Source organism: Grammomys surdaster, unplaced genomic scaffold (genome assembly GCF_004785775.1).
Source record: "Grammomys surdaster isolate TR1022 unplaced genomic scaffold, NIH_TR_1.0 123830, whole genome shotgun sequence".
In the NCBI taxonomy this organism is placed as follows: domain Eukaryota; kingdom Metazoa; phylum Chordata; class Mammalia; order Rodentia; family Muridae; genus Grammomys; species Grammomys surdaster.
In genome coordinates, this window is record NW_021618981.1 from 46,058 (window position 1) to 71,480 (window position 25,423).

The following is a 25,423-nucleotide window of genomic DNA, read 5'->3' on the forward strand; positions in this document are numbered from 1 at the left end:
CCTCTCTCCTTTCTCTCTCTCTCTCTCTCTCTCTCTCTCTCTCTCTCTCTCTCTCTCTCCTCCCTCTCTCTCTCTCTCCAGACTGACTTTCCCTCCTCCCCTGCACTCATAAGTACTTCTTAAAGGAATACTGTTCCTTCCATTTCTGGCAATCATTCTCTTTGCAGAGCCCAGGGCCTCATGGGATTTAATCATCACCTGGAAGAATGACACAGACCTCTCTCCTGATGCAGTTTTGATCCTTCCCAGAAGCCAGCTTCTTTTCAGATTTCTAACAGGTGGTTATGACACTTGGGTCTGCTGTCATCATCTTGATGTCTTTGTGTCTATATACAAACTCCTTCCTTCTCCAATTGAAATTCTAAAGGAAATCTGACTCCTATCCCAGAAGTGATGCTAACTCTCTCAGTTTTGTTGGCTTGCTAGATCTGTGCCAGCTGGAACACCTCTTTGCCTATTTCTATTTCCAATGTCTGCTCTACAAAGTTTAATTTTAATTCTACACATTAAACATTAGCAAAGCTTTTAACGTGCATGTTATGGATTGCTTTCTGGGTAACATATTGTGCATAGTATAGAACTGACCATCATATTTATGGAGGCAAAACAAGAAACAAAGGAGCATTGGAATATGTAACTGCAAACAATGGTTCATATGACAGAGAAAACCACATGATGCTGTGGTAAAGAATGTAAGGGTTAAGTGTTTCTATCATTTGAAAGTTTGCATCCCTCTAAACCTACATGTTGGAATCAACCCCTGACATGTTTCTGTTAAGAGGTGGTGCTATTCGAGGTGATGGCTGAGCTGGGCTTAATCCTTATTAAGAGGATCAGCATCTTTCTTAAAGAGGCTTCATAATCCCCTTCATCCTCCATGGAGTATAGGCACATCACTTTATGATAAAAAAGTAGGCCCCAATCTGCACCACAGACTTTCCTACATCTGGAACTGTGAGTAACACCACTTCTGCACAGAATAACAACAACAACAACAACAATAATAATATTCATGTGGCATTGTATTACAGATGCCTGAATATTCTAAGGCAGGAATGTTAAGTGGTAGGGAAAGTCAGGAGCCTGTAGAGTCCTAATCAGTCATGTTGTAACTGTTTGTTTCCTCTTATTCCCCTTGTCTCTCAATCTTCATAATTTACCAAAACCAAGATGGAAGAATGTGCTTTGGAGACACACCTAGCTTCAAGTCCCAATATGTGTCCCTATCTTCCAAATGTTGAAATCACACATATCTACCCAGACTCTGCCCTTGAGATTTCATTTTATTTTCACCTCTAGAATCGTGTCTTTTCCAGGATGTCATATGTATCTCATATTATAGAGACTTCTGTGACAAGTTCATCTTACCTGACTCAATGAGTTTCAAGTTCATTGTGCTGTTGGGTGTGTTTAGCAGTTTATTTTATTGTCCAGCAATGTTTGTCTCTGGGTACATGGAGATTTTTTAAAAATGTCTGTTTATAATTAGAAAGACACTTGATTTGTTTACATCTTTGCGTAGGTACAAATAAAGCTATTGTAAATACTTACACAAGTGTTTGTTTGGTTATATGTTTTTATTGGGAAGGAAGTTCTGGGTGAACACACAACAATGAGACCTACTAAACATTAAGGTAAATTTACATGGATCTAGTAAGTATTTATATGTTTATCAATTTCAATTTCTACTGGCAAAAAAACAAAATGCAAATTCCTCCATGTTCATGCTAGCACTTGGTATTTGGTAGTATATTATATATCTGGTATTAGCACTTGGTATAATATAAATAATATAAATATATATTATTTATTTTAAAACTTATTTTACTATTTATAACAGTTACATAGCAGAGTTTCATTATGCTTTATTTTCTTCTTAGTTTCAAGTGACTTGTTTCCATATAAAAACGTTTGTGAAACTACATTCTTGGGCTTTATAGCAGCTAGGGGGTTATGAAACTGAAATCTCAGTGCCAGGTGTGGGATATCACTTTTATAAGTTGTTGGCTAGGGAGGCTCTAGGTGGCCTTCAAAATGATACAAGCTTCTGCCATTCTTCTTGGATGCCCACCAGAGCTGGCTGATAAGACCATATTGTTAAATCAACCGTATACCTTGATCACACATTACAGAGAAGTTAAGACAGATCTGAACTGGAAACTTTCTCTCTAGCTTTTACAGTGCTAGAAGGCACGATGCAGGCTTTTAAGGGAGAAAAGATACCAATGTTTACTTAGCCAGCTCTGAAACCTACCAAGCACAATACCAACCTGCCATGTAGGTGCACACTTGTTCAACAGTGGCATAACTGCTGCAGGAGTGATTAACTACTCTGTGATTGAATGCAAGATCACATGATACTATCTACATCTACAATGGTAAACCTGGTCAAAGACTTGTGATGGGGAGATCACAGGCTCTCGGAGGGAGCTGAGTCTTCCTGAAATAATGTCAAATTATTTTCTAAACATTTATTCTTAATATTGATCTAATTAATTAATTAATTAATTAATTGTTTGTTTGTTTGTTTATGCATGTACATGCCTGTGTGTGCATGTGTGTTTGTGTGTGTGTTTGCTACGATCAGAGGACGACTTGATGCGATTTGATTTCTTCTTCTACCATAAGGTTCCAGAGATAAAATTTAGGTCATCATGCTTAGAAGTAAATGTTTTTACCCATTGATCCCTCTCACTGGCCTCAATATTTGTGTTTATACCAATAGAAAAAAGTGGCTCCCAGCATCACTCAGAATAGCTTCTCTTTCTAGTGAATGGTGGTGAATGCAGATACTCAGGATGCTCAAAGATGCTGTGAATAAGTAAAGGTTGAGTGTTCAGCTCTAAACAAGGCAGTTATCTTCCCGCTAGGCTTTGTTTATTTAACTGGTGAATCAGTGGGCAAAGTAAGAATAGCATTACATGTAGAGTCTTGTTTCATTCTATTGTGGCAGGGGAAAAAAAGGATAATTGATAAACATAAATGTCAGATAACAAACACTACAGGAAGGATCCATACCAGATGAAGATTTAAAGAAGTAAGAGGCTATTTTGGAAAGCATATCTTGGCAGGTTTCTCTAACACTATGCTAAAAGAATTTTGAAGTCTGTAAAGATAACACTGAACAGAGATCTGAATGGAGTGAGGTGTCAGTCACACTCCCATCCCAGGAAAGAGCAGTGGCCCAGGCAGGGTCAAAAGCCCAAACAGAGGCTCAAAGCAAGAGGATGCATTTGAAGGACAGAAAAGAGTTCAAAAGGGCTCAGGAAGAGGCATGAAGGAAATAAAATTTCCCAGAAGTAGAAAAAGAACCTTTTTTCTCTTGATAAGCATGCTTCTGTAGATAAGTTGGGACAGAGAATTTTCAATGTTTGGAAACATGCTAAGATTATTTTTTTCTTAAATTTTCTTTTTTATAATTTTGGATTGTTTAGTCAATGGATTAACTAATTATTGAATTATGTTTATAATAGCATAAAAGTCTAGCACACATATGCATACACCTAGATCTAGAATTCAGAGGATTTTGCTCAATGTTATACTTTTAAGTTTGTGTTGATTTAATCTGTGCTTTTGTTGACTTTCTTTTTGGAGTCTTCTGTTTTCTACTCTTGGATAAAACACGTAACCATTATTTGAAAGAGAAATTGCACAAAGTCTATTTAAAGTACACCAAACTATTGTGCAGAAACAATGACACAAATAAAATTACTATGTAGAAGGAAAGGTGGCATTGAAAACCCTTTCCCACTGGGTTTAACCAAATGTCAAGGTAGCAGTTTCCTTTCAATGATACTTTAACTGGACGACTGGGTGCTTGTGTGTTAGCCTTCTTTTACAATAGAGAACTGGATTCTTACATATGAATAATGATTATTTATGAGATATACTTCTTAATTATTTTTGGTTGAATTATGCTATGGATACCTGACAAGACTCAAATACGTTCTAACGAGTATTAGAAAACCATGTCAAAGTAAAGGACTTTTAGTATTTGGAATAAAAACAGTTCTTCTTCATCAAGGAGGAAACAGAGCCTAGAAAACATCAGGTGGAAAGGACCATTAATGGAGAAGCCAATGCATTCTTCTCCTTGCTGGGGAGGGAAAATAGAAGGGGAAATGAGAAGAGCTTCAGTAGCTCCAGATAATCGTACCACATTGCTTACTGAAGACTGGCTTCAGCTAAGTTACTCCTTATAACAAGAGAGTGCTTATTTATGAAATGCTTTTAGTATCAGTACTTGGTCTAATTAAGCTTGTTGCTGGTGAATAAGTAGGGGATATACTGACTTAAAAACATTCTTCCCTGACAAACGCCACACAAATATGTAAGTATCTGAGTGTAAAATGGAAATGTTTCATGAGGAAAGAGAGTGAAGTTAATTACTCCATGTACATAGCTTAGCCACTTTGTATGCTAACCTGGTCCTCCTGTATGCATCCTCACATGGCAAGCACTGAATAATGCAGTTTCAGTGTATCCCAGATAACTTGTTACTGTATCTATAGTTCTCAGCTACACATATCCTGAAAGCTACACTGTGTCTCACTGTAGTTCTGAGAACTGACTAAGAGGACAAAGGACAGTTTAGAGCTTGGGAAATTCTTGGGACTGGTGGGGAAGATTCAAACCAGATTTGTCTACTTCTGTTATATCCCACAGATGTCAGCTACCCACAAAAAAAAAGTTAATAATTTGATCAGAGTTTTTTTCCATATGAATATAACCAGGTTTGGGGATAGAGTATGAAGCAAGGGTATAACAGAAGCAGACATACTCAGGAAATTAAATATATAGCCTAATTTATAAATGGTCAGCAATGGCTTGAACATAAGTTAGACTTATAAAAAAAGAAAGCTGATTGGTTGCTATGTGATTGCTATGTGGAATCAGTGAATCATGATGCATTTGTAAGATTGGTGAAGGGAAATATTATTTTAATGATAAACTATGCAGAATATATGAAAAATCAGTTATGAGGGCTATATGTAAATATATATGCACATGTGTATATATACATAAATATACACATACATGTATATATATACATATATGTGTGTGTGCATGTATACATCCACACATACACATACACACACGCACACACACACACACACACACACACAAAATGCACCAAAGCCTGCTATTGATTTTATATTATTTGTATAGTTGTGAAAGATTTAGGCAGTAGAGAATTTACCTCTGGACAAAAGAACATGACTTTAATAATGATGTGTTACTTCAATATACATACACATTTTTTGGCACCTGACAACTAAAAGAAAGTAGTAATTTTTTTCCTCAAACACATTTCTTCTCTGGAAGAAGCCATTGGAAATACAAAGCACATTAGACGCTTGGCAGTAGACATGTAACTTAAGAGATACATTTGCTCATGAATGTTCTTCTGGGAGGGCATGAGCCTTGGGGTAGTTCTTTCAGGGTGAGTCACCTTCATGAAAGAAAGAAATGAGCTGAGTATAGTGGTTCTCGACCTTCCTAACAATGTGCCCTTCTAATACAGGCCCTCATGTTGTAGTAACCACTAAACATAAACTTATTTTCATTGCTACTTCATAACTGTAATTTTGCTACTGCTGTGAATTGTAATGCAAATATCTGTGTTTTCCAATGATCTTAGTCAACCTCTGTGATGGGCTTAGTCAATCCCAAAGGGTCATGACTCACAGGTTGAGAAAAAATGACCTAGTAAATGTAGGCAAGCAAATGACTAGGCTCTCTTAGAGAGATGACTGAGCCAAAGGTACACTCAAAACACCAACTATACCCTTCTTTCTTCTTTGAAATTGGCTGAATGATAAACTAGGTACAACGAGCAAAAGGATGATCCTGGTAAGAAATGAGAAAAAAATGCATGCTGTCAGGGTTGTTTAAGGAGAGAAGAGAGCACACTATAGTCTTCTAAAGTAAAGGGGTTTTTAGATGCAGGACTGAGAGAAAAGAGAAGAGACTCTGATGCTGGTGACAGCAAGCAGAGTGGGAAGCCTTTTCCTAAGTACCCAAAGAAGGAAAGAGAACTGCAAATGCCAGATTGTGTTTTCAAAACTTGAGACCCCTTCCATTCCAGGATAGATATATTTAGATTACAGTTTAAAGAAACTTTATGGTAATTGTAAGTACTCCGAAGAAAAGATGTAATTCCAAAAGCATAGTATAGTTCAATTTTCACAAAATATTCTAAGCTATTTAGGATTTTCAGAGTCCTACTTTTTTGGCTTAAAGAAAAAGAAAGAGTTGGGCAAGATCCTTTTGGAGCTACTCAAACAGCAGAAAAGACACAAGAATAAGACGGGCATGGAGACTGTCAGGCATTAGATAGCAAAAGTATTGGAAGAAAAGGGATGGAGTCCATAAAAGTAGTCCTCCACTACATTAACTTTTGGAATACAGAGGTAAATCATATTCATATTGAAAATAAAGGCACAATTGATAGGGTTAGATAGATCATCCCACAAATGGTCACAGTGTTAACATTTTCCCAAGAATAAACTGGTGGCTGGGCACAGGCAGCCTCTCCTCTGCTGTTCAGAGTGAACTTAACTGCTCCAATGACAAGAGAAGATATTTAGCATCGTGACTTGCTTCTACTGACAGCAGAGGAAATGAGTCCCTGCTGGAAGCCTTCACTATTTGCATTTTGTCCTCAGTGAAACCCTGAAGCCTCCTATATATGAAATGGCTCCAGAAGTTTCTTTACTTGGTCAGTGAAACTGCTATCAGAAGGAATCTTGGTGTATGCTCTTCATGTACAACTGAGCAGATTGTGGACTCGTGTTTATCTTTTCCATTCCCTCACTGGCCTCCATGACCCTCTGAAGGGTCTCAACTGTACCACCACTCCAGATGTTTTGGTCTAAGTACTCAAAGGTCATCTTTTGTGCAACCTTCACTGCCATGAAGGTTTACTAACCTTGACTTCAACACACATCTCTTCATGGTCTCTCCTCCCTTTCCACCGATCCCACACAGGTTCTATCTCCATACATCCCACTTACTCCAGCCCATGAATTGGCTCTTGTTGGCATCCCAGAGTCTAGTATTCGTTTGCTCCAAAAAATACCTTTAGACTTTCTAACTTTCTAACTTAGCTGTCTTGAAATATCATTTCACATAACTTCCTATATCTTTTCTTTTAAAAGTTTTCATTTATTATTTACCTTATTTCACTGTTTTTATGTAAGTGTTTTTGCTTAGGCATGTTTGTGCACCATGTGCTTTAATACCAGAAGTGCCCAAAAGTGGGTATCAGCTCTAGAAATGGTGTTGCAGATGGTTGTGAGCTTCCCTACAGGAGCTGGGAGTTGAACTCAGGTATTTTGGTAAAGCAGCCAGTGTTTTTAGCTGCTGAGCTGTATCTCCATCGCACTGCCTCTCACCAAGTTTCCATTGCTTTACTGCTATAGAATGGATGATGTAAAATAGAGCATCTATCCAGTGATTTTAACAAAAAGTAACGAGGCCATTCTTTTTATCAGATGCTGAATATGAAGAGAACGAGGTGCTCCAGGATCACAGAGACCATGCATGGACTTCTATGCACTTTCCAAAACAGAAGGAGACATTCCCTTCTTAAGACTGCAGCATATTATCTTTTATTTCATTCATTCTCTCATTCTCTAAGCATTTCCAACCTGAATGGGAAAAGCTTTTGTTAACATAGAACACCATAACCATTCTCCACCGTGTAACTGTATGACTGTCTGGCTCAGTAAAATCATTAGCTTCTTGGAAGCAATGCTGAGTTTTTGCTCCAAACAGTTCTGTCCTTAGAGATGTGGGTTGGATCATTTGAATGTCTATTTCTCCATATATTAATGGAACTGCTGATCTTAATTGCATGTTCTCAAAAAGATCTGAGTTTAGATGAAAGGGTATTTTACAGAATGAAAGGAAACATCAAGAGGCAACTGGCTGGTCCTCCTCAGATATATGAAGCACATTTAATCCACTTTAAGGGTCAGTCAGAGGAGAGAAGGCTCAAAACATCAAAGAGTACAATTAGATGTCATCAGAAGATCACATTCTGTCTCTAGGCATCTGAAGAGTTCTCTGTCAACTGCCTTTGATAAGTCCAAATTTAAGGATGATTAATTCATATAAAATGAAGAAAAATACTTGGGGTGTTGATTTTTTTTCTAAAAGTCTTTCTTGATATCAGTCCTATTTAGAAACTTTCTTCCACTCTTATCTAAAATAGTAAATCTTTGGTCCAAGAAATAAAGTGAGGATTAAGAATGTTCCACTTTTGTGGGACTATGAGATGCAGTACAGCACTTTCAAGGCAAAAGGAAACACGAGAGTATCCAACATGCAAGAAATCGCATGGGATGCGCCCTTCAGCCTCATACCACACACATAGATCCAAAACCTGGGATGAAGTTCAACTGCTTGGGTGGATTCCACAGTCAGATAGTTGTGATAATAAATTTTTGATCTTAAAAGAATGCAATAAAGACTTTTCACTCAAAGTTCAATGAATATAAAATTATAATAATTTATCTTATGTAGTAGAAAATCCTTGCAAATCAGCTTAGCTGGCTCTGTTTATTACTTAAGGAGTTATGCTAAGAGGAGCATTAGTTGTGCTATTAGAGAAGCTCGTCCAGGGTCACTGGGAGAAAATGATAACACTTTTTCCCACCTCCAATTCTTCCCAGTTTTCTGCAACATTTTGTGAGTCCAACATTTAACCTGCCCAGTCTTAAGAATCATGTTTTGAACATTAAAACATATCCTAGACCTTCACACTCACTAAATTAGAGCAGCAGGCAAGGGACTAACACATTTCTACTTGGATGAACCAATAGATTTGCTTAATGCCTTGTGCTCAGTAAGTGTCTAAGGTCATGTCCAAGTACCACAAGCTACATTATCAATATCAATTAAGAGAAAGGGCGATAGTAACAGCTGCAGTAGTAGCAGCAGCAGCAGCAGCTGGAATTTGTCACTGCTATATTAGGACATGCAATAACAAGCATCTTAGCATAAATTTATCTAGTAATCCTAGCTCTTAAAAGCAGAGGCAAGGGGCTGGGTGATAGCTTGCTCATTAAAAGGCCTTCCATTTAAGTACAGCAGTATGAGCTCATTGCCCAGAACCTATATTTGAAAACAAAATCTGGGAGGTCTTGAGGGAGCTGGAAGATTATAATCAAAATATATTTCTTAAGCATTTTATTATATTAAAAACCAACCAAGTCAGAAATCCAATATTTTCTTGTCATCCCAGGGCTGGGGAGGGGAAGATAAGCTGCCAATTCTTGAGGCTCATTGGCTGGCCAGCCTAGCTTCCTTGGTGAGTTCCAGGCTAGAGAGAGAGATGGATGGAGTCTAGAGTTTAGTCTAGACAACTAAAACCTTCCACTCACACATCACATGCACACACACACACACACACACACACACACACACACACCTGCACCTGCACACAGATAAATGTGTTTGCATACACACATGTATGGGCACACTCAGAGATATGAAAACATGAGAAGGGACATTTCTACATCTCGAATTAGCATGATCATGTAGCTTATTTTGTGCACCAAAGAACTTTCAAGAGCAGGGAAGTTCTATCACAAGTTCCAGACTGTGTCTGAAACCACTACCATATGGTCATCTGAAATCTCTGGAAAAGCAGGCTCTTGGTGTCGAAAATATAAATGGAAGAATTCCTCATTTGAATAATTGTATCCAAGTATATTTTCTGACACAGTGGCTTTTTTTTTTTTTTTTTTTTTTTTTTGCAGCCAGGCTTTCAGTGACTAGAGGAGCTGGGTGAGCTTCTGAGGCCCTGAGAGATTCCTTGTGAAACATATGAAAAAAAAATCATCACATTGGTACTTTTCAGTGAGTGATTGTATGTCTAATACATTATCCTTTGATCCTTGACTTATTTCTTCTACCAGCTGTCTTGGCAATATGCCAGTCCTGATGAGAGGGCTTAAAGAGTAGTAAGTTGAGGCTATTACATTTGGTGAGTTTGGGAAGTCCTGGTAGTTTCGATTGCCCTTGTGACTTTTACAGAACTCTGACTACTGTGAAGGCTGATCCAGCTGGTAAACCTTCCTTCTTCTACAATGCAGTCAGCCTGTTCTTTTGATCTGCTTTGGGAGAAACTGTGTATATGTGTATTTTTGAATCCAGGACTCATTACGATCAGGTATAATATAATTTATCCTGACTATGGGTTCCTCCTCCCCCACTCTTCCCAGTTCTTCCCCACCTCGCCTCCCATCTGGACTCCCGCCCTCCATGTCTCTCATTAGAAAACAAGTAGGCTTGCAGAGAAGACTTCTTTCTCACCTGTGTTAGACTGTCTTCAGATAAGACGAGAAAACAGAATTATCTGTTAAACTAGATCACACATTTTCCTGTTAAGGTCAGTTTGTGATCCATCTTTGTATCTATTGTCATGATCTAAGTGGCTTTAGGACATATTTAAGTTGAGCCTTGTGAATCTGTCTACGTTTGATCACTTCGGGATTGTAATAAAAAGTAATTTCATATGAGTAAACCTACTAACAATTGTTCAGAAACAATTGTAGAATGAATGAGGTTATTTTTAAAACTTTTAAATCTTATCTGTACATAAACATACATATGTATATAGATATCTTTATGCACAGATTCGTATGAGTATACAGAAATATTACATGTATATGATGATAGAATCTTTTGGAATGGAGTTTAATTTGTTTTCATTGAGGCATTATTGTGCTACATAGCCAATTGGCCTGACATTGCTATGTTACTCAGGCTTTCCTTATCACTCCTGACTGGTTTTAATTTTTCTTTTTTGAGTAAACACCCAGCTTCTACTAGGTGTCAGTTGAGTAGTTTTTAGATTTGTGTTTCCAAAAGAGAAAAGAACATGGACACCTTCCCTCCCCTCATAGAAATGGCAGTAACCAAGCTGACATCATGAATTGCTCTTTCATTTTTAAGTTACCTATCTAGGACTGTATGCTCTTTGATATCATTATCTTGTCTAATAACATTAGTAGGAGGTAATCTTTCTTTTTGGGTGTTTACAATACGTCAAGACATGGTCCTCAGCACTTGATGTCTGCCGTCTCTTTCTCATCTTATCTCAATCCTTTGGGATGGGTAACATCATTATCTTCATTTTTCAGATGCTGAAATTGAGGCATCCAGAGCTAGTCATTTGCTGCAAATCACACCATTCACAATGAACAAGGAGCTGGCTGTCAGATCCAAGCATTGTGGCTTCATTCCTTTCAAATACCACATAGAATCTCACCAGGAATCCCAACAGGAATGTATGTGCCTTAGAAACTGGAATGCATTGAAAATCCACTGGCTCTGTGAAATACTTAGTATCTGGTAAGTGCTACATGATTTCAAGTTACAGTCTTGAAAATGTACCTCATGTTTGAAGGTTACAGCTTACTCCTCTTATAAAAAGCTCAAAATAATTTTGAGTGGTAGCATCTCATTTCAGTATCCTACACTAACAATTGGGAGGTAAAGAATCAATTACCTTATAGATGATGTACAGCAGGAAAAGTCATAATACATCCTATTAAGAGGTTTTAATTAGACAGGTTTATTTGCTGTTTGGTTTTGAGTAAATAGGTGAGTTCAATTTCATCTTAAATGGCTCACAAAGAGTATGTTTAGACACTTGATTCCCAAGATTGTGGTACCACAGAGAGGATGCAGAACATTTAGGTGGAGTGTGGAGGAAAGTTTGATAGTTAGAGGCATGCCCCTGATGGGGATAGAGGACACTTGGCTTCACTCTACTGCATTTCTACACCATCATTTAACTAAGTCCAAACACAAAAACAACTGGGTCAAGAGATAGACCTGAACCTTTGAAACTATGGCCTGAAGTAAATCTTTCCTGTGTAAACTTATTTATCTTGGTTGTTCTGTCTCAGCTAAGGAAAGCTGGTACACATAGCATGAAAACACATCGGGAAAACCATGTTTATTGTTTCCTTTCTATATTAATTCTGTTTCCTAATATATTTGCTTGTTACTTGTTTTATAATTTAAAACTATCATTTGTAAAAAAATATTGCATAGATAAAAGAAAAATAAGCTGATTAAGTGGGCACAGTATTCAACAACTTGAAAAAAAATATGCAAGATATATACAAATATGTAAATATTTAATGTGTATTACATATAAGTAGTATGTATGTATATATTTAGTAAAATAATTTGTGGTATCCTTTAAGTTTGAATGAGAATCACCCTATTGTCTTCTGTAAATCAGCATTACATAGTGACAGAATATCAATGGGGGGAATCAGGATCTTAGACATTTTGCTTTAAGTTTTGGGCCTTAGTTGTACTGACAGAATAAAAGAATAGGGTTGTTAAACTGGATTATTTTATGTTTCACAAATAACTCTTTTCTGCAAGTATCATGAAACGAGACTGTAGTTGTCCAGCTAAGATTTTAGAAAATACAATTCTGCTTCTAAGGTAAGTTAGGCATACTCCACTCATTGGGAAGCCATACTGTACCATTAAGTAGTCAAAAAGTTTTCTTCAATTTATCACAGCTCAAAGCAGTAGATCAAGGCATTGAAGACTTGGGAAGATTGTCCATATGCAAGTGGTTGTTCTTTATGGATACCATTGCACTCTGGTTTTGAAGAACAGGCAGAATTGGGTTGGTTAGGCAATGAGACTTATCATTTTCAAGTTAGGACTTTGGGCATTGTTCAGTTATATCATTTTATGAATTTTATTTTAAAAAGTATCATCAAGCCACACTTGGGAAAGCAAAACGTGGGTCATTTGATTGTCCTTGTTATCTCTACATAAGGAAACATGCTTAAAAGGCTAAGGTTAGGTGCCGATCCCCTGGCAGGAAGAACCTGTCATGAGAAAGGGTTACCTTTTTACAGGCTGTGATGGAGCCGGCCAGGTTGCCTGCTGTACTGCTGGTGATCAGCTGTGGCTCTGAACCTTCATGCATCAGTGGTGACTCCACGTTGCTGTGTGCCCCAAACACAAAAGAAAGAAAACACAGTCAGTCCAGTGACTCATCTCTTTCCTTAGAAATGCAGAGGGGATCACATATTGCATCCCAATCAAACCGGTTTTTTTCTGATTGCATTCAATATAACCAGTCTTGCTCAAGCTGGCATTTCCTTGTTGGGATCACTTTGGGAATTGGAAATATGATGGGCCGTCATATTATGAACAGAATGCTGCAAGCCATTGCTTCCCACAGTGCTTAAATGGACACAGTCCCACCGGCCTGACTTCTGACAATGCTAGCTGCTTTTCTTAAGCAGGTTTTAAAACCAAATAAAGCCTTCTCACTTGTCACATTAATTCAGCTCTGCCAAGCCAACACGTCATAAAAGACTCATCTCATTTTTTTCAAAATGAAGGTAAAAAATTTTAGCCAGAAATGCAGTGAGACATGACACCAGAAAGAATCTGAGCTGAGCAAGGGCCAACTACCCCCTTAGCATTTCTCTGGTGGCAGAATGTCCTTCAAATTGTCTGCTTCAAGTTTTGAAATGTGTCACTACATCTATATCAAACCTCGCTGGGTTTGTCTATGAACAACAAAGCATATACATTTTTGAAAGGTTTAGAATTATGGCTACATTTTTAAGAGATGATAAAAAACTGATGTTTTGAATTTTTTCATTACAAAATTGACAGTTGAAAATTAATCCCTCCCTTTAGATGCTTAAAAGGCCTCTGAAACTTTATAAGCATTTAAAATATCATTTTCCATTTGAGAAATAGGACAATTTGGAATCTGAAGACATCCTCATGTCATAAGTCAAGTGCTTGGCCATGATTGTTGGTCATCACATAGAATATGCACAATTTATTAAAGAATTTCTTTTGAAATATTATCTGATGGCTTCATATGAAATTTTCTGAGTTGTAGATATTTTTTCTTAAAGTCAATTTTTAAAAAGTAAATCAATTCAACAAACAGCATGTTCCTAATAGTATTCTACTCTTTAAGTGTGAGGTTATGAATTAGTTTTATCTGATTAGGATATGAGTGTAGTCTGTTTGCCTTTTTCATTAATGGTAGTAAATGGTTGTGTTTCATGACAAATCATAGGATCTACCAAAGTTTCTAGAGAGCTCAAACTAGTCATAGGCTACTTTCTGACTACTTGATATTCTGCGGACTATAACACATTTAATAGAAAGGAACAGGCAGCACCCACGTTTTTCTTGCTTAAGGGAGATAAAGGAAAAAAAGGAAAAGAAAAGGAAATAGACATGGAAGAAACACAAGAGATATGGAGGAATGGAGTAAAGACAAATGCAAAGAAGGAATAGGGGGTTAACACTGATTACAAATTGTTACCATGTGATAGACAAGACTACAGCCCCACTAACCTTGGCCCACTATTACTGGTTTGTGAATAGAGAAAAGAATGCATTTTTCCTTTTAGTAGTCACTCAAGTCCTATGGGCAGGGATTCAAGAAGAGAACTCTGTGTCCTGTTTCTATCGTACCCCCTATTTTCTTTGGCCAGCTAGTGGATGACTTGTACTATTCGTTCTAGGACTTGGGTGCAGAGTTAGGGCATATTCCACATCTGTTATTTTTATAGGGTTAGGGACCCTAGAATGGCTGAGAAGTAAAACTGAGAGAGGTCCCAGGCTATTCATTGCTGATATGAAACATTAAAGTCAGCAAGTCAGTAATCTGCGAGTGCTCTAGAAGGAAATTCATCTGGTTGAATGAGTCAATTAGAGCCCAAGTCAGCAAGCAGGTGATTTGAAAACAGGGAGTGAAGTATAGCCTGAAACTTATATAGCTGCCCACCAGGCATATGCTGCCAGACTTTAGAAAGACTGGTATAGTACTCAAAAGCTTTAGAAGTGTTCGCTCATTCATTAAAAGGAAGAAATAGAAACTCTGCCCATCAATTTCTTAGTGGTTATCTCTCATCTTTCTGACGCACTTGCTGGATGTAAAGATGCATAAAGGAATATAAGTTTTGTTACTTGTTTACAAGGCTCACTCCATTTGCTCAGTTAAGACTATAAAAGCAAATAACTATGTATATGTATATATATGTATATATATATATATACATATATATATATAATTACTAGTTAGGGAATTAAATGAGGAAATAGAATGACATCATAGGTTTTAAGTCAGTTTGATGAGTGTATTACTTCATGGCAAACATTGTGCAACCTCACCACACCAACATTGGAAGCAGGTTTATCTCCTCATCTCCCAAACCACCAAATATAGAGCTCTGAGGACATCTAAAACTAGCAACAAAATACAGGACGGTCTGTCTTTTAAAAATCATGTTATATAAATGTAGATTTCTAATATGTGCCAATACCATTGGTTCCATCCCTTCCATGGCCTTTGGGTTAGAAATGGGATATTTAAGTTTTTATAAAGATTTGTCCTTAGTCTCCATGGAGGTTAAACTTGGGCTGCTGCAGAATGAAGGAAGATGGGGGAAACATGAAACTTGTGCATTTACTACCATGAGCTTAAGTTGACATGAAAAGAGTCACTGTCAAGGCACTCATTACAGTTCTGTAAGTCTCTCTAATGGGCAAGCCGTAAATCTTCCTTGGGAGGTTTTCCTTTGATTTTGACAAGTGTTGGCAATATTTATTAAGGCCAGCCTTTCAGGCTGGATTTTGTGTAGAAGCTGCAATATCAGTTTCAACGAGAAGGAAGATAAAGTGGGAAAGAAGATATAAAAGCAAAACACGATACAAAGAAGTGATTTAAAGCTGGCCCTCTATCAAGCAGTTTTGTTTACAGAAAACTAAAAGGTCATTTGTGAACCAAAGAGGTGTTCAGGGGCCACTGCATTGCATCCATTATGACTCATGTGCAGTGAAAGACTAGGTCAACATCAAGGGTCCCATGATTTCCTCAGAGACAAGTATTTCATATGTAGACTTTTCTATATATTCCTACTCAGAATCTGGTCCAGGAGCCAGCACCAGCTGTATGGATCCTGGGCTCCTTACCTGGGAAATTCAGCTTCATCATTGTAACTATGGAATTGAACTATAAAAATTACATTAAAGCCAAGTGACTTCCATGCCTACTAAGTCTGAAAAGTAGTTGTCTGTCATACTAAGTGAGGTGCATCCTAATTTGCCATGATCTTTTTTGAACATGATATTTTTCATCCAGGAATATTCTTTCTAATTCTCTTCCTCTTTTCTTGACAATCCCTCCTCTACCAGTTGTATCTCAGTTTCTGCATTACTAAAGTCCCTCCTTAATTCCTTCTCCCCACTGTGGAGATCACAATCCTCTTCAACACCATTCTGAACCCCAACAACACACAGACACATTTACACTCCTACCTATTCCCACCCCTACCTAAGTGAAGTGAGATACTCACTGTCCTCCATGTCCCAAGAGTGTCCTGAGCAACATCCTCTCCAGCACTTGTCAAGAAGGCCAATTTATGTATAATATTTCTCTTTTTCTCTCCCTTTACACAGTGAGCTTTAAAAGTACAGCAACCACAGAGACCCCAAGACAATGCTAGGTAGCAAGCAATTGCTGAGGTTGTTTACTCCCATCTTTCTGGGAAACCAGTTAACCTCAAAAGATTAGACACAAACATGTGTTTGCATTCACTGTTTAATTTTCAGCAGCAGTGACAGATGGTAGGATAAACCGTATCTGAGAAGATAATTTAAAGTATTTCCCAGGATAGTTCTAATGAAAAAAAAAAAGACCCGCTGTTATTGTTGTTAAACACAGTGTAAAGTCAAATGCTTTTGGTAGATTGTGAAAAACAAGATTTTTCTCCTGAGTTCTAAACACTTAAAGGACGCTTTTTGTAAAATGTAGTGATTATCATTTGCTGTTTGGTTGTTTAAGCCTTGTCAAGGATATGTGCTCTTGGCCTCTATACTAAATCCTCTCATCTCAACCCAATAATTCAGATCCATCTGAAGAGGTCTTATGTGAGAAACTGAGATACTCTCATTAGTATCAATTTAAGAAAGTGCTATGATCTAGAATTATTTAGAGAAATTTAAAGTATGTGTTTGCACAGATCAAAATGAAAGATCGCTCTACTGAATGTCCTTATTTTTATCCTTATTCAAAAGGAGTTACCTGCTAAATGGGAGAGATCAGGTACTTTGGTCAATCTTTCAAAAACTAATCCGTACTACAAGTCACATGATGCGCTATTGTCTCTTGCTTTTATTTCCTGAGCCATCTCTTAACTGGGACTTGGTCTTTGGTTTTGATTAAGTTTTAGTCTGACTTCTGTGAGTATCCTTTTCAGCTATGCCTAGACCTTGGTCTACTGAGTCTTATATTAATAATAAACTTCCCTACCAGAGTTTAGCAAGAAGCCTCCTACACTGGGTTTCTGACCAGTTTTCAAATCCCTTCACCCTATTGTTGTCCTTGACCTGTTTTAGCAAGTACACTCAATTAAGTGTTATAGTTCCCATCCTTAATATCCCTTCCTAATACTTCCACTTTCAGTGGTTCTTTCTTCCGACTTTCTGTCTATAAATTTCCACTTAGTATATTTAGAGCTAAGGCCAAATCTGTACTGATGTCACTTGCACCTATTATAATGGCTTACATAAAATCTCCCTTGCTAATTACAGATATCTGGTGCAAAAACAAATCTATTTACATGATATTTTCTAGTTTTATTAACTAGGCAAGACTTTGTCCTCTTTTAATTTAATTTTGTGCCCATGTGTATTGTCCTCCCCTCTGATACCCCAGTTTGGAGGTATCCATGCAAATTGAGTTCACCAGTCCAGCTGTGGTTGAAAGGTCTATTGAATCCTCATGAGCTATAAGAGTTTAGTAAATATCAGAGGAATCAATTAGTCAATGTTGAACATATTTGGAGATCATCTTTAATGTATCCTGTTTTAATATTGAAAGGTCTTCAAATAACTAAAGAATGAAGTATATACCTTTGATTTAGCACACCAATGGAATAATAACAATAAAAAATCTAATAGAAGCAAATAAAAATGAACACCTTACTATCTTTTGTTACTAGAAAGTACAAACAATATTATAACATTGTGATGTATTATTAAAGGATAAAAGGCATTCCCTTGTCCAAAAGAAAAAAAAATGACGACTTTCCTATCAGTTTTATCCTTGGATCACATAGAATGTGGTTGCAGAGCTAAGCTTGGGTACCATCTTTGTGCAGTGCCTGTTGATTACAATAAGAGATGACAACAGGTGGTTCATTATTAATCATAAAGCAAGTGGGTTCTTCTTAGACGAGATAATGCCACAAATTAGCTATGCTCTAATTCAATCTCAGCGATTAAGTAGCAGATAAAGAACAAAGGTATGATTATAGTCTTGTTACTTCCTTTGAAGTATAATTTGTAAAGCCAACAGCTAGTAATTTCTCCATTTTCAATACGGCTTGTACTTAAGTCTTTCATATTAAGAATTGTGTTGAATATTGTATAACTAAAGCTTTTAATTTGGAGATCTCAAAATCTATCAGCTATGTCTTTCCACAATCTGGAAGTACATCTTAATTAGATACTAGGCAAAATGACTGGATTACAATAGGAAATACAACCAACAATAACTGTTCATATATGAAAATGGTTGTGCTCTCTCATGCTGTTATGGATAATGCTTGGTGATGAAGAAGATTTACAGAGCAGTTTCTGTGTGTCAGATGTGGACTTTTCAGACTCACGCTATTTCTACAAACCAGGTGATGACAGACAATATACACAGAGCTTTAATCACTACTATGATGATATTTAGATTTTATTTTTTTTAATATTGCTTCAAAATCTTTGGCTTCACCAAGATCCTAAAATGGAATTTGGACACTGTAGCACAATGCTCAGAAAAGGAGTCCAGCCAGAGAACCTAAAGCCTTGGCTCTTTTGTTAACTAGGACTATGGGGGAAAATTTGTTTATTGTGGGGTCTGCTTAAATCCTGCATAACTCAAACACCAGGTCAATGCAGATGACAAAAATCTATTGTAATCAAACTACTACTGATCAATCAGGACCACAGAGGACCACAGAACAGAGTTGGGAGGTGACCTATAACTGGAAAGGGGTGCTGCACACAGCATATTTAAAGGATAAGGCCATAAAGTGAGAGGAACAGGGTGGACTGTAGCCTTGTTTAATTATATTTTCTCAAAGTGTAGAACGAGGAGTTTCTATCAAGTAGGATAGGAGTAGTAGTTCATGGTTCCTGGACCTGGAACCATGAACTTAGTTTGATTCTGTCAGCAAGATGGAGAAGTTGTCCTTGAGATGTCTGGACTCAGACAACTGTTTCTTTATAATAGAGGCTGTTCAGCTATTGGGAAGTCATAGGGCCTGGGACCTTAAATTTAGTTTCTCCCTATGATTAAATAGAGTCTGAAAATGAAATAGTAATACTTAGAATAAGTCTGTTGCTTGTTCCCAACATGTTCAAAACAGGTGCTACTAATGATATGTTCAGAAAGATGAACTAGTAACAATAGGACAGCAAGTTCATATTATTGTTGCTAAGTTAAATTTTCATGAATTGGTTACTATAGTAAATATAAAACTACCAAATGCTCACCATTTTTAAAATGAGTATTTCATCCTCAAAGATTAAGTATATTAGGTATGTGGCTTCATTCAGTTGCATCAGACCTTAGTTCAGATGTACTTAGAAAGCTCTTCATGGGCACCATCTTAATTCCCTCCTGCTCAGTACTTCCACACAACTATATGGGCAAGATACTCTCTGGGTTATGTGACTCTCCATCACACCACTTACTTCCCCCAAAGTTTCCATTGTTTACCTTCTCAGTATTCATACCCCATGGTATAGTTTGCTAAGTTACTTAGTTATGCCTACTTTATACACAGGAAGTTGAGTATTAATATATAAGCTAATGTTACAGTGCTGTTAAATGATGGCCTTAGATTTATTCTGCTTCTCTTACACTGTGTGGTACCCTTCTCTTCTGTGCTCACTACCAATCCTTTTCAGTCTTTGCTTCTATAGCAAATCTAAGTGAATTCAAACACAGCCAGTTCCCAGAGCCCCAGTGTTCAAGAAATCTATCTGTAACTATTACTCAGACCTCTCTATTTTTTTGTTTTATTTTTTATTTTATTTATTTATACCCCAAATGCTGCCCCCACTCCCGCTCAGTTCTTCTCCCATGTCTCCTCCACTTGACTTCTGAGAGGTAGGTCCCTGGGTGTCCTCCCATCCTAGGGCATCAAGTTTCTACAGGATTAAGAGCATCCTCTCCCACTGAGTCCAGACAAGGCAGCCCTGTGCTACATATGTAGGGTTGTTATCCCTTTCAGTTCCTTCAATCCTTGCCCTAACTCTTTCATAGGGGTCCCTGACCTCCATCTCATGCTTGGCTGTGAGTATCTGCATCTATCTCTGGGTAGAGCCTCTTAGTGGATAGCCATGCTAGACTTCTGTCTGCATTACAACATACCACCAGTAATAGTTTCAGAGATTGGTGCTCACCCATTGGATGATCCCAAGTTGGGTGGGTAACTGGATGGCCTTTCCTTCAGTCTCTGCTCAATTTTTGTCCCTGCATTTTGTCTTCTTTTTTTTCTTCTTTAGAACTTTTTCTCTTCTATTGAATATTTCATTTATTTACATTTTAGATGTTATCCCCTTTCCCCATTCCTGCCCCCATAAGCCCCCTATCCCATTCCTTCTCCTCCTTTTTGCTTTTATATCATTTTAATTACATGCAAGTATTAAGGTCAATTCTAGTTTGAGGAACTAAAAATACAATAGATGCAAATAGTCAAGGAACAAGCAAGACAATTAAAAAAAAATAGTCAAAGAACAAGCAAAGCAATAAACAAAATTCCATGAGCACTCCCTGTGATGACTGTTTCTAAGGGCTTATCAGGATGACCAAAATATCTGAGCCTACTTCCCTGTCCTAGCACAAAGTCATTTTCATGCCTGAAGCCTACTTCTTTGTTCTAGCCTAAGATTTAGATTCTTGCCTGAAATTACTTCTTTGTTCTAGCCTAATGTGAGAATCCTGCCTGAAGCCCATTTCCTTGTCCTTGGCCAATGTCAGATTCTTGCCAAGCAGCTCCAAAAGCTCTCCACATCACTCCCCTTTTTATTTAATAAACAAGACTGAGCCTGTCTTAGGTCATTCTGACAAGAATGCCTTCCTTACTCATAGAGGAAAATGCATTATCCAAAGCAATGCACTTATGTCTTAGGTTGGTAAGGATCTGTGCAGAATCTTACCTGTCCTTGGCTTGCCAGCCTGTTAAATTAATAACTCTGTCTGGAGGTCCATTTTCAGGTTCAAGCCATGTATTTTGGCTATCAATATGTTGATGCTGTTAAAGATAAGCTTTCACACGATGGGCAGGAATACAAGTATTCCCAGGATAAAAAGGGCTAGCATGATCAAGTAACATATGCCATTCTTGAAGCTTGACAAAAGTTGAAATACTGACCTCAAGCCATGGATAATTTTATCAGCATTATCTGTGACATCAAAGCTCAGCAGAGCAGCACATTCGTTAAATTCATAATCTCACTATGCAAAGTGAAAACATCCAGAGAGGTGGTAGAATTATGCCAAATTCTCTGCAAATTTTAAAACCTTTTTCCCAATTATAATGACTATCATTGTAAATTTTAGAAGTAATACAACTCCACTGGTATTTGGCATGACACTTGAGATGGCTCCTTACTCTTAAACTCTGACCCTCCTTCCAATCATTTGAATAGGATGAAGAACATGAATCCAATGTTCCAAATGCCTATCTAAATTCTGTTGTATACTCAACACATTAGTAACTTTTTTTTTGCTAAATGATTAACAAAAGTAGTTGTCTTAACTTCTTGTGTCAAAGCAATTGCAGAAGCAGTGGTGCTAGCAATTAATGTAATTAAAGTTGTTATACCAGCAGTAATCAAGCCCCCTGCCCTCTTGCTTCTGCTTAAAGCCTAACTCACTTCTAGTACTTGCACCCCTTTCCCCCCCCCCCCCCCCCCCCCAGAAAACCAAGGTTCTGTAATACTCAGGGCAATAAGACAAAAGTTGGTTAATAGACCTCCGTAATGGACATGCCAGGTTTCAACACACTAACACAATTAGAAAGTGTACAATCAATGCAACTTACAATAAATACTGTAGAAGATACAAGTAACTTTTACTTGACAATTAAAAGAGCCTTAACACATGCAAACACTTGCTTGAAATCCAGATTCTGTCCTAAATTTATCTCATGCTATCATAACACCATAGAGAACTGCAGCTAATTTCAAAGTATGTCTCTGAAAATGTCCAATGAATGATGCTGACCTGTGAGCTTGCTGAATGCCCTGACAATGGTGACTGGAAAGCTGTATTAGACACATGTTCCTTACCCACCTTTGTTTTTCTATATCACAGATGGAACAAGCTGCCTTGCCTCAAGTTTTTAGACCTTGTGGGACAGAGAATCAAAAAGAGAAATTATAATGACTCTTGTATTTTTCTTAATTGTGACCAGTTAGTTATTCAGACTCAATTATGTACTGGTCTAGAAATGAATCCAATATTGGAAATAACTGTCTTCATTTGGAAGGGTGGGTCTCTGAGACTTCTTAGAGATTCTCCCTATTCCTCACTCCCAGTAGCTCCATATTTCCATTCATTCTCTTAGCTCTCTGGGACTCTCTTTTGTCTCTCCCCATACCTGATCCTGCCCCCTCCCATGATTTCGGTATTAAAAACAAGAACATCATGATTTTGTAGACAAATAGATGAAACTAGAAAATATCATCCTGAGTGAGGTGACCTAGACCCAAAGAACATGTGTGGTAATCACTCACTGATAAGTGGATATTAGCCATAAAGTATAGAATACCCACGAGACACTCACCGCCCAAAGAAGTTAAACAAGAAGGAAGACCCAAGTGAGGATGCTCAAATCATTCTAATATTTACATTTTTTCTTCTCACCTGTAGAATGCAGGTGTCATGGACTACTATGGTGGCTTGATAAGATTGTTTCCTGTAAAGCTATAATATCATACCTGGCGCAAGAGGGACTCAGTCTGAAGCTGAGAAATGATGCTATAATCCTTGAAGATTTGTTTAGTCCAGAAGCCTTCTCTTAGGCTTTCATTCAGTTGGAAATATAATATCTGCAGACTTACAGTACACACATACTTAGTTGTCTTCAGACCTGAGTATTCAAAATATTCTTCAGAATAGACATTTCTGTATTTAGGGAGATTGGTGGTCATTATGATGATGCCATAAAATGGAGACTCCCAAAAGTCTTTGAAAGACCAAAGAACACAAGAGAATTCAATTAGTCTAAGACTATAAAAATGTGGCCTGTGTTTGATACACAATATTTTGCCCGTTAATATGGAAAATAATTATAACAAACCAAACTTCAAAGATTTCAATAAAATTCATTAGGAGGTGAAAAGCCGAATTTTAAAAATGAATGTTTCTAGAGAACAGATGTTGTTTTACAAAAAACAATGCTACTTCACCTGGCAAAACAAACCGATAAGGATACTTCAATGAATATGTAACAATTATTTTTCTAAAGTAGCTTGTGCTTTTTTGTTTTGTGTTCCTGTTTGTTCTATATGTTTATATATTTCTTGACAGAATCTTTATCCCAGAGATCCTGGAAGAAAGGCTTTAGAATTTATGCTTCATTTGGCATTAGAATCATGTGTCACATCCTTGTCACCACAAGGAAGGGATGTGGCTGGAGAGAAGACATGGGGTGGACTGAGACTTGCAGGAATAGAAGAGGAGGGATAAGTGTGTTGGGGGAGAAGACAGATGTGGACCATTCTAATGTGTCCAGTGATGTTAAATAAGACATATAGAGTTTAAGAAATAACTGATGATAATTAAGAAAAAGGACACTTTTTTGATCATTTAAAATAGGAAAACTACTATATTATGCCATTGATAAAAACAGTATGTATTTGTATTGTTTACATTCATGGATTTTCTGAAAAAACATTTGAATAAGCTATTCCCCAGGGTAACATATTCTTACCTCTGACCTATGTGTAGTGGTTTAATTAAGATGACCCCCATAATTCTTGGGCATTTGAATACTTGGTCTCCAGTTAGTGGTTTTAGGTTTGGTTGGATGCTTATCCTAGCTGGAAGGAGTACATCCCTGGAGTTGGCCTTTATAATATTAAAGGACATTTGTAGCTAGCTCTGTTTCTCTATTTCCTGGTTATGGATTGAGATGTGAACTCTCAGCTGTTTGCTTCAGGAGCATGTCTGCCTGATACCACACTCCCTAATGTGATAGTCAAGGACTCTAGTCCTTTAAAACTATAAGCCCCAAATAAATTTTCCTCCAGAAGTTGTCCTGGTCATAGTTTTTAATCACAGTGACAGAAAGATAATGAATGAGCTATATATGACAGTTTTAGAAATATATTTTAAGCCAGACACATGGCACATATCTTTAATACCAACACTCAGGTGGCAGAGACAAGTAGATTTCTATTTATTCAAGGCCAGCCTACTTCACAAAGATGAATTTCAGGCTATCCAAGGCTACATAGTTTGACCCCAACTCTAAAACAAACAAACGAAACCCCCCAAAATCTCATTAAAAACTATATATATATTAGAAGACAAAATTTTATGCCAGAAGATATTTAACTGATTATTTTTAATTGAATATCTGGAAAAATAGCATTATGAAGGCTTTGCAACCCCATAGGAAGAACAACAATATCAACCAACCAGACCCCCCAGAGCTCCCAGGGACTCAACCACCAACCAAGGAGTACACATGGAGGGACTCATGGCTTCAGTCGCATATGCAGCAGAGGATGGCCTTGTCAGGCATCAATGGGAGGAGAGGCCATTGGTCCTTTAAAGGCTCTATGCCCCATTGTAGGGGAATGCCAGAGTGGGGAGGCAGGAGTAGGTGGGTGGGGAACACCCTCATAGAAGCAGGAGGATGGGAGATTAGATAGGGGACTTCTGGAGAGGAAACCAGGAAAGGGAATAACATTTGAAATGTAAATAAAGAAAATATCCAAAAAAAAAAATAAATAAAAGATACATTGATGGTGTTTGTATGCACATATTAAGATGATTCTCTGTTCCTTCCAATATGTCATGGGGAAGTGCTCCATGTTAAGGACGCAAGGTTGAAGATAAAGTACAACTCTGTAACTATTAAAACACAAGAACATTATTTTTTAAACACAAGACTGGTCAGGCCATTTCTGTGCTTAGAAACTCATTGAAGCTCTACATTTTACTTCTAGAAGAATTATATGTCCTTGTCAAAGACTACAAAGTTTTACCCATCTAGACTGCATGCCATTTCTGTTTCCTTCAGAATCTCTCTCTCTCTCCCTCTCTCCCTCTCTCCCTCTCTCTCTCTCTCTCTCTCTCTCTCTCTCTCTCTCTCTCTCTCTC

The 25,423-nt window shown here is 37.5% G+C and overlaps 1 protein-coding gene across 1 annotated transcript in view; it reads right to left on the reverse strand.

Moving 5' to 3' along the window:
* LOC114636388 (A-kinase anchor protein SPHKAP-like) overlaps positions 1 to 25,423 on the reverse strand; it is a gene marked incomplete at its 3' end in the record, with an annotated part of 99,506 nt that overhangs the window by 45,535 nt on the left and 28,548 nt on the right. Inside the window, exon 2 of the mRNA XM_028784506.1 lies at positions 12,896 to 12,995. Within this exon, the coding sequence (XP_028640339.1) occupies positions 12,896 to 12,995 (100 nt within the window). The remainder of the gene's footprint in view (positions 1 to 12,895; positions 12,996 to 25,423) is intronic.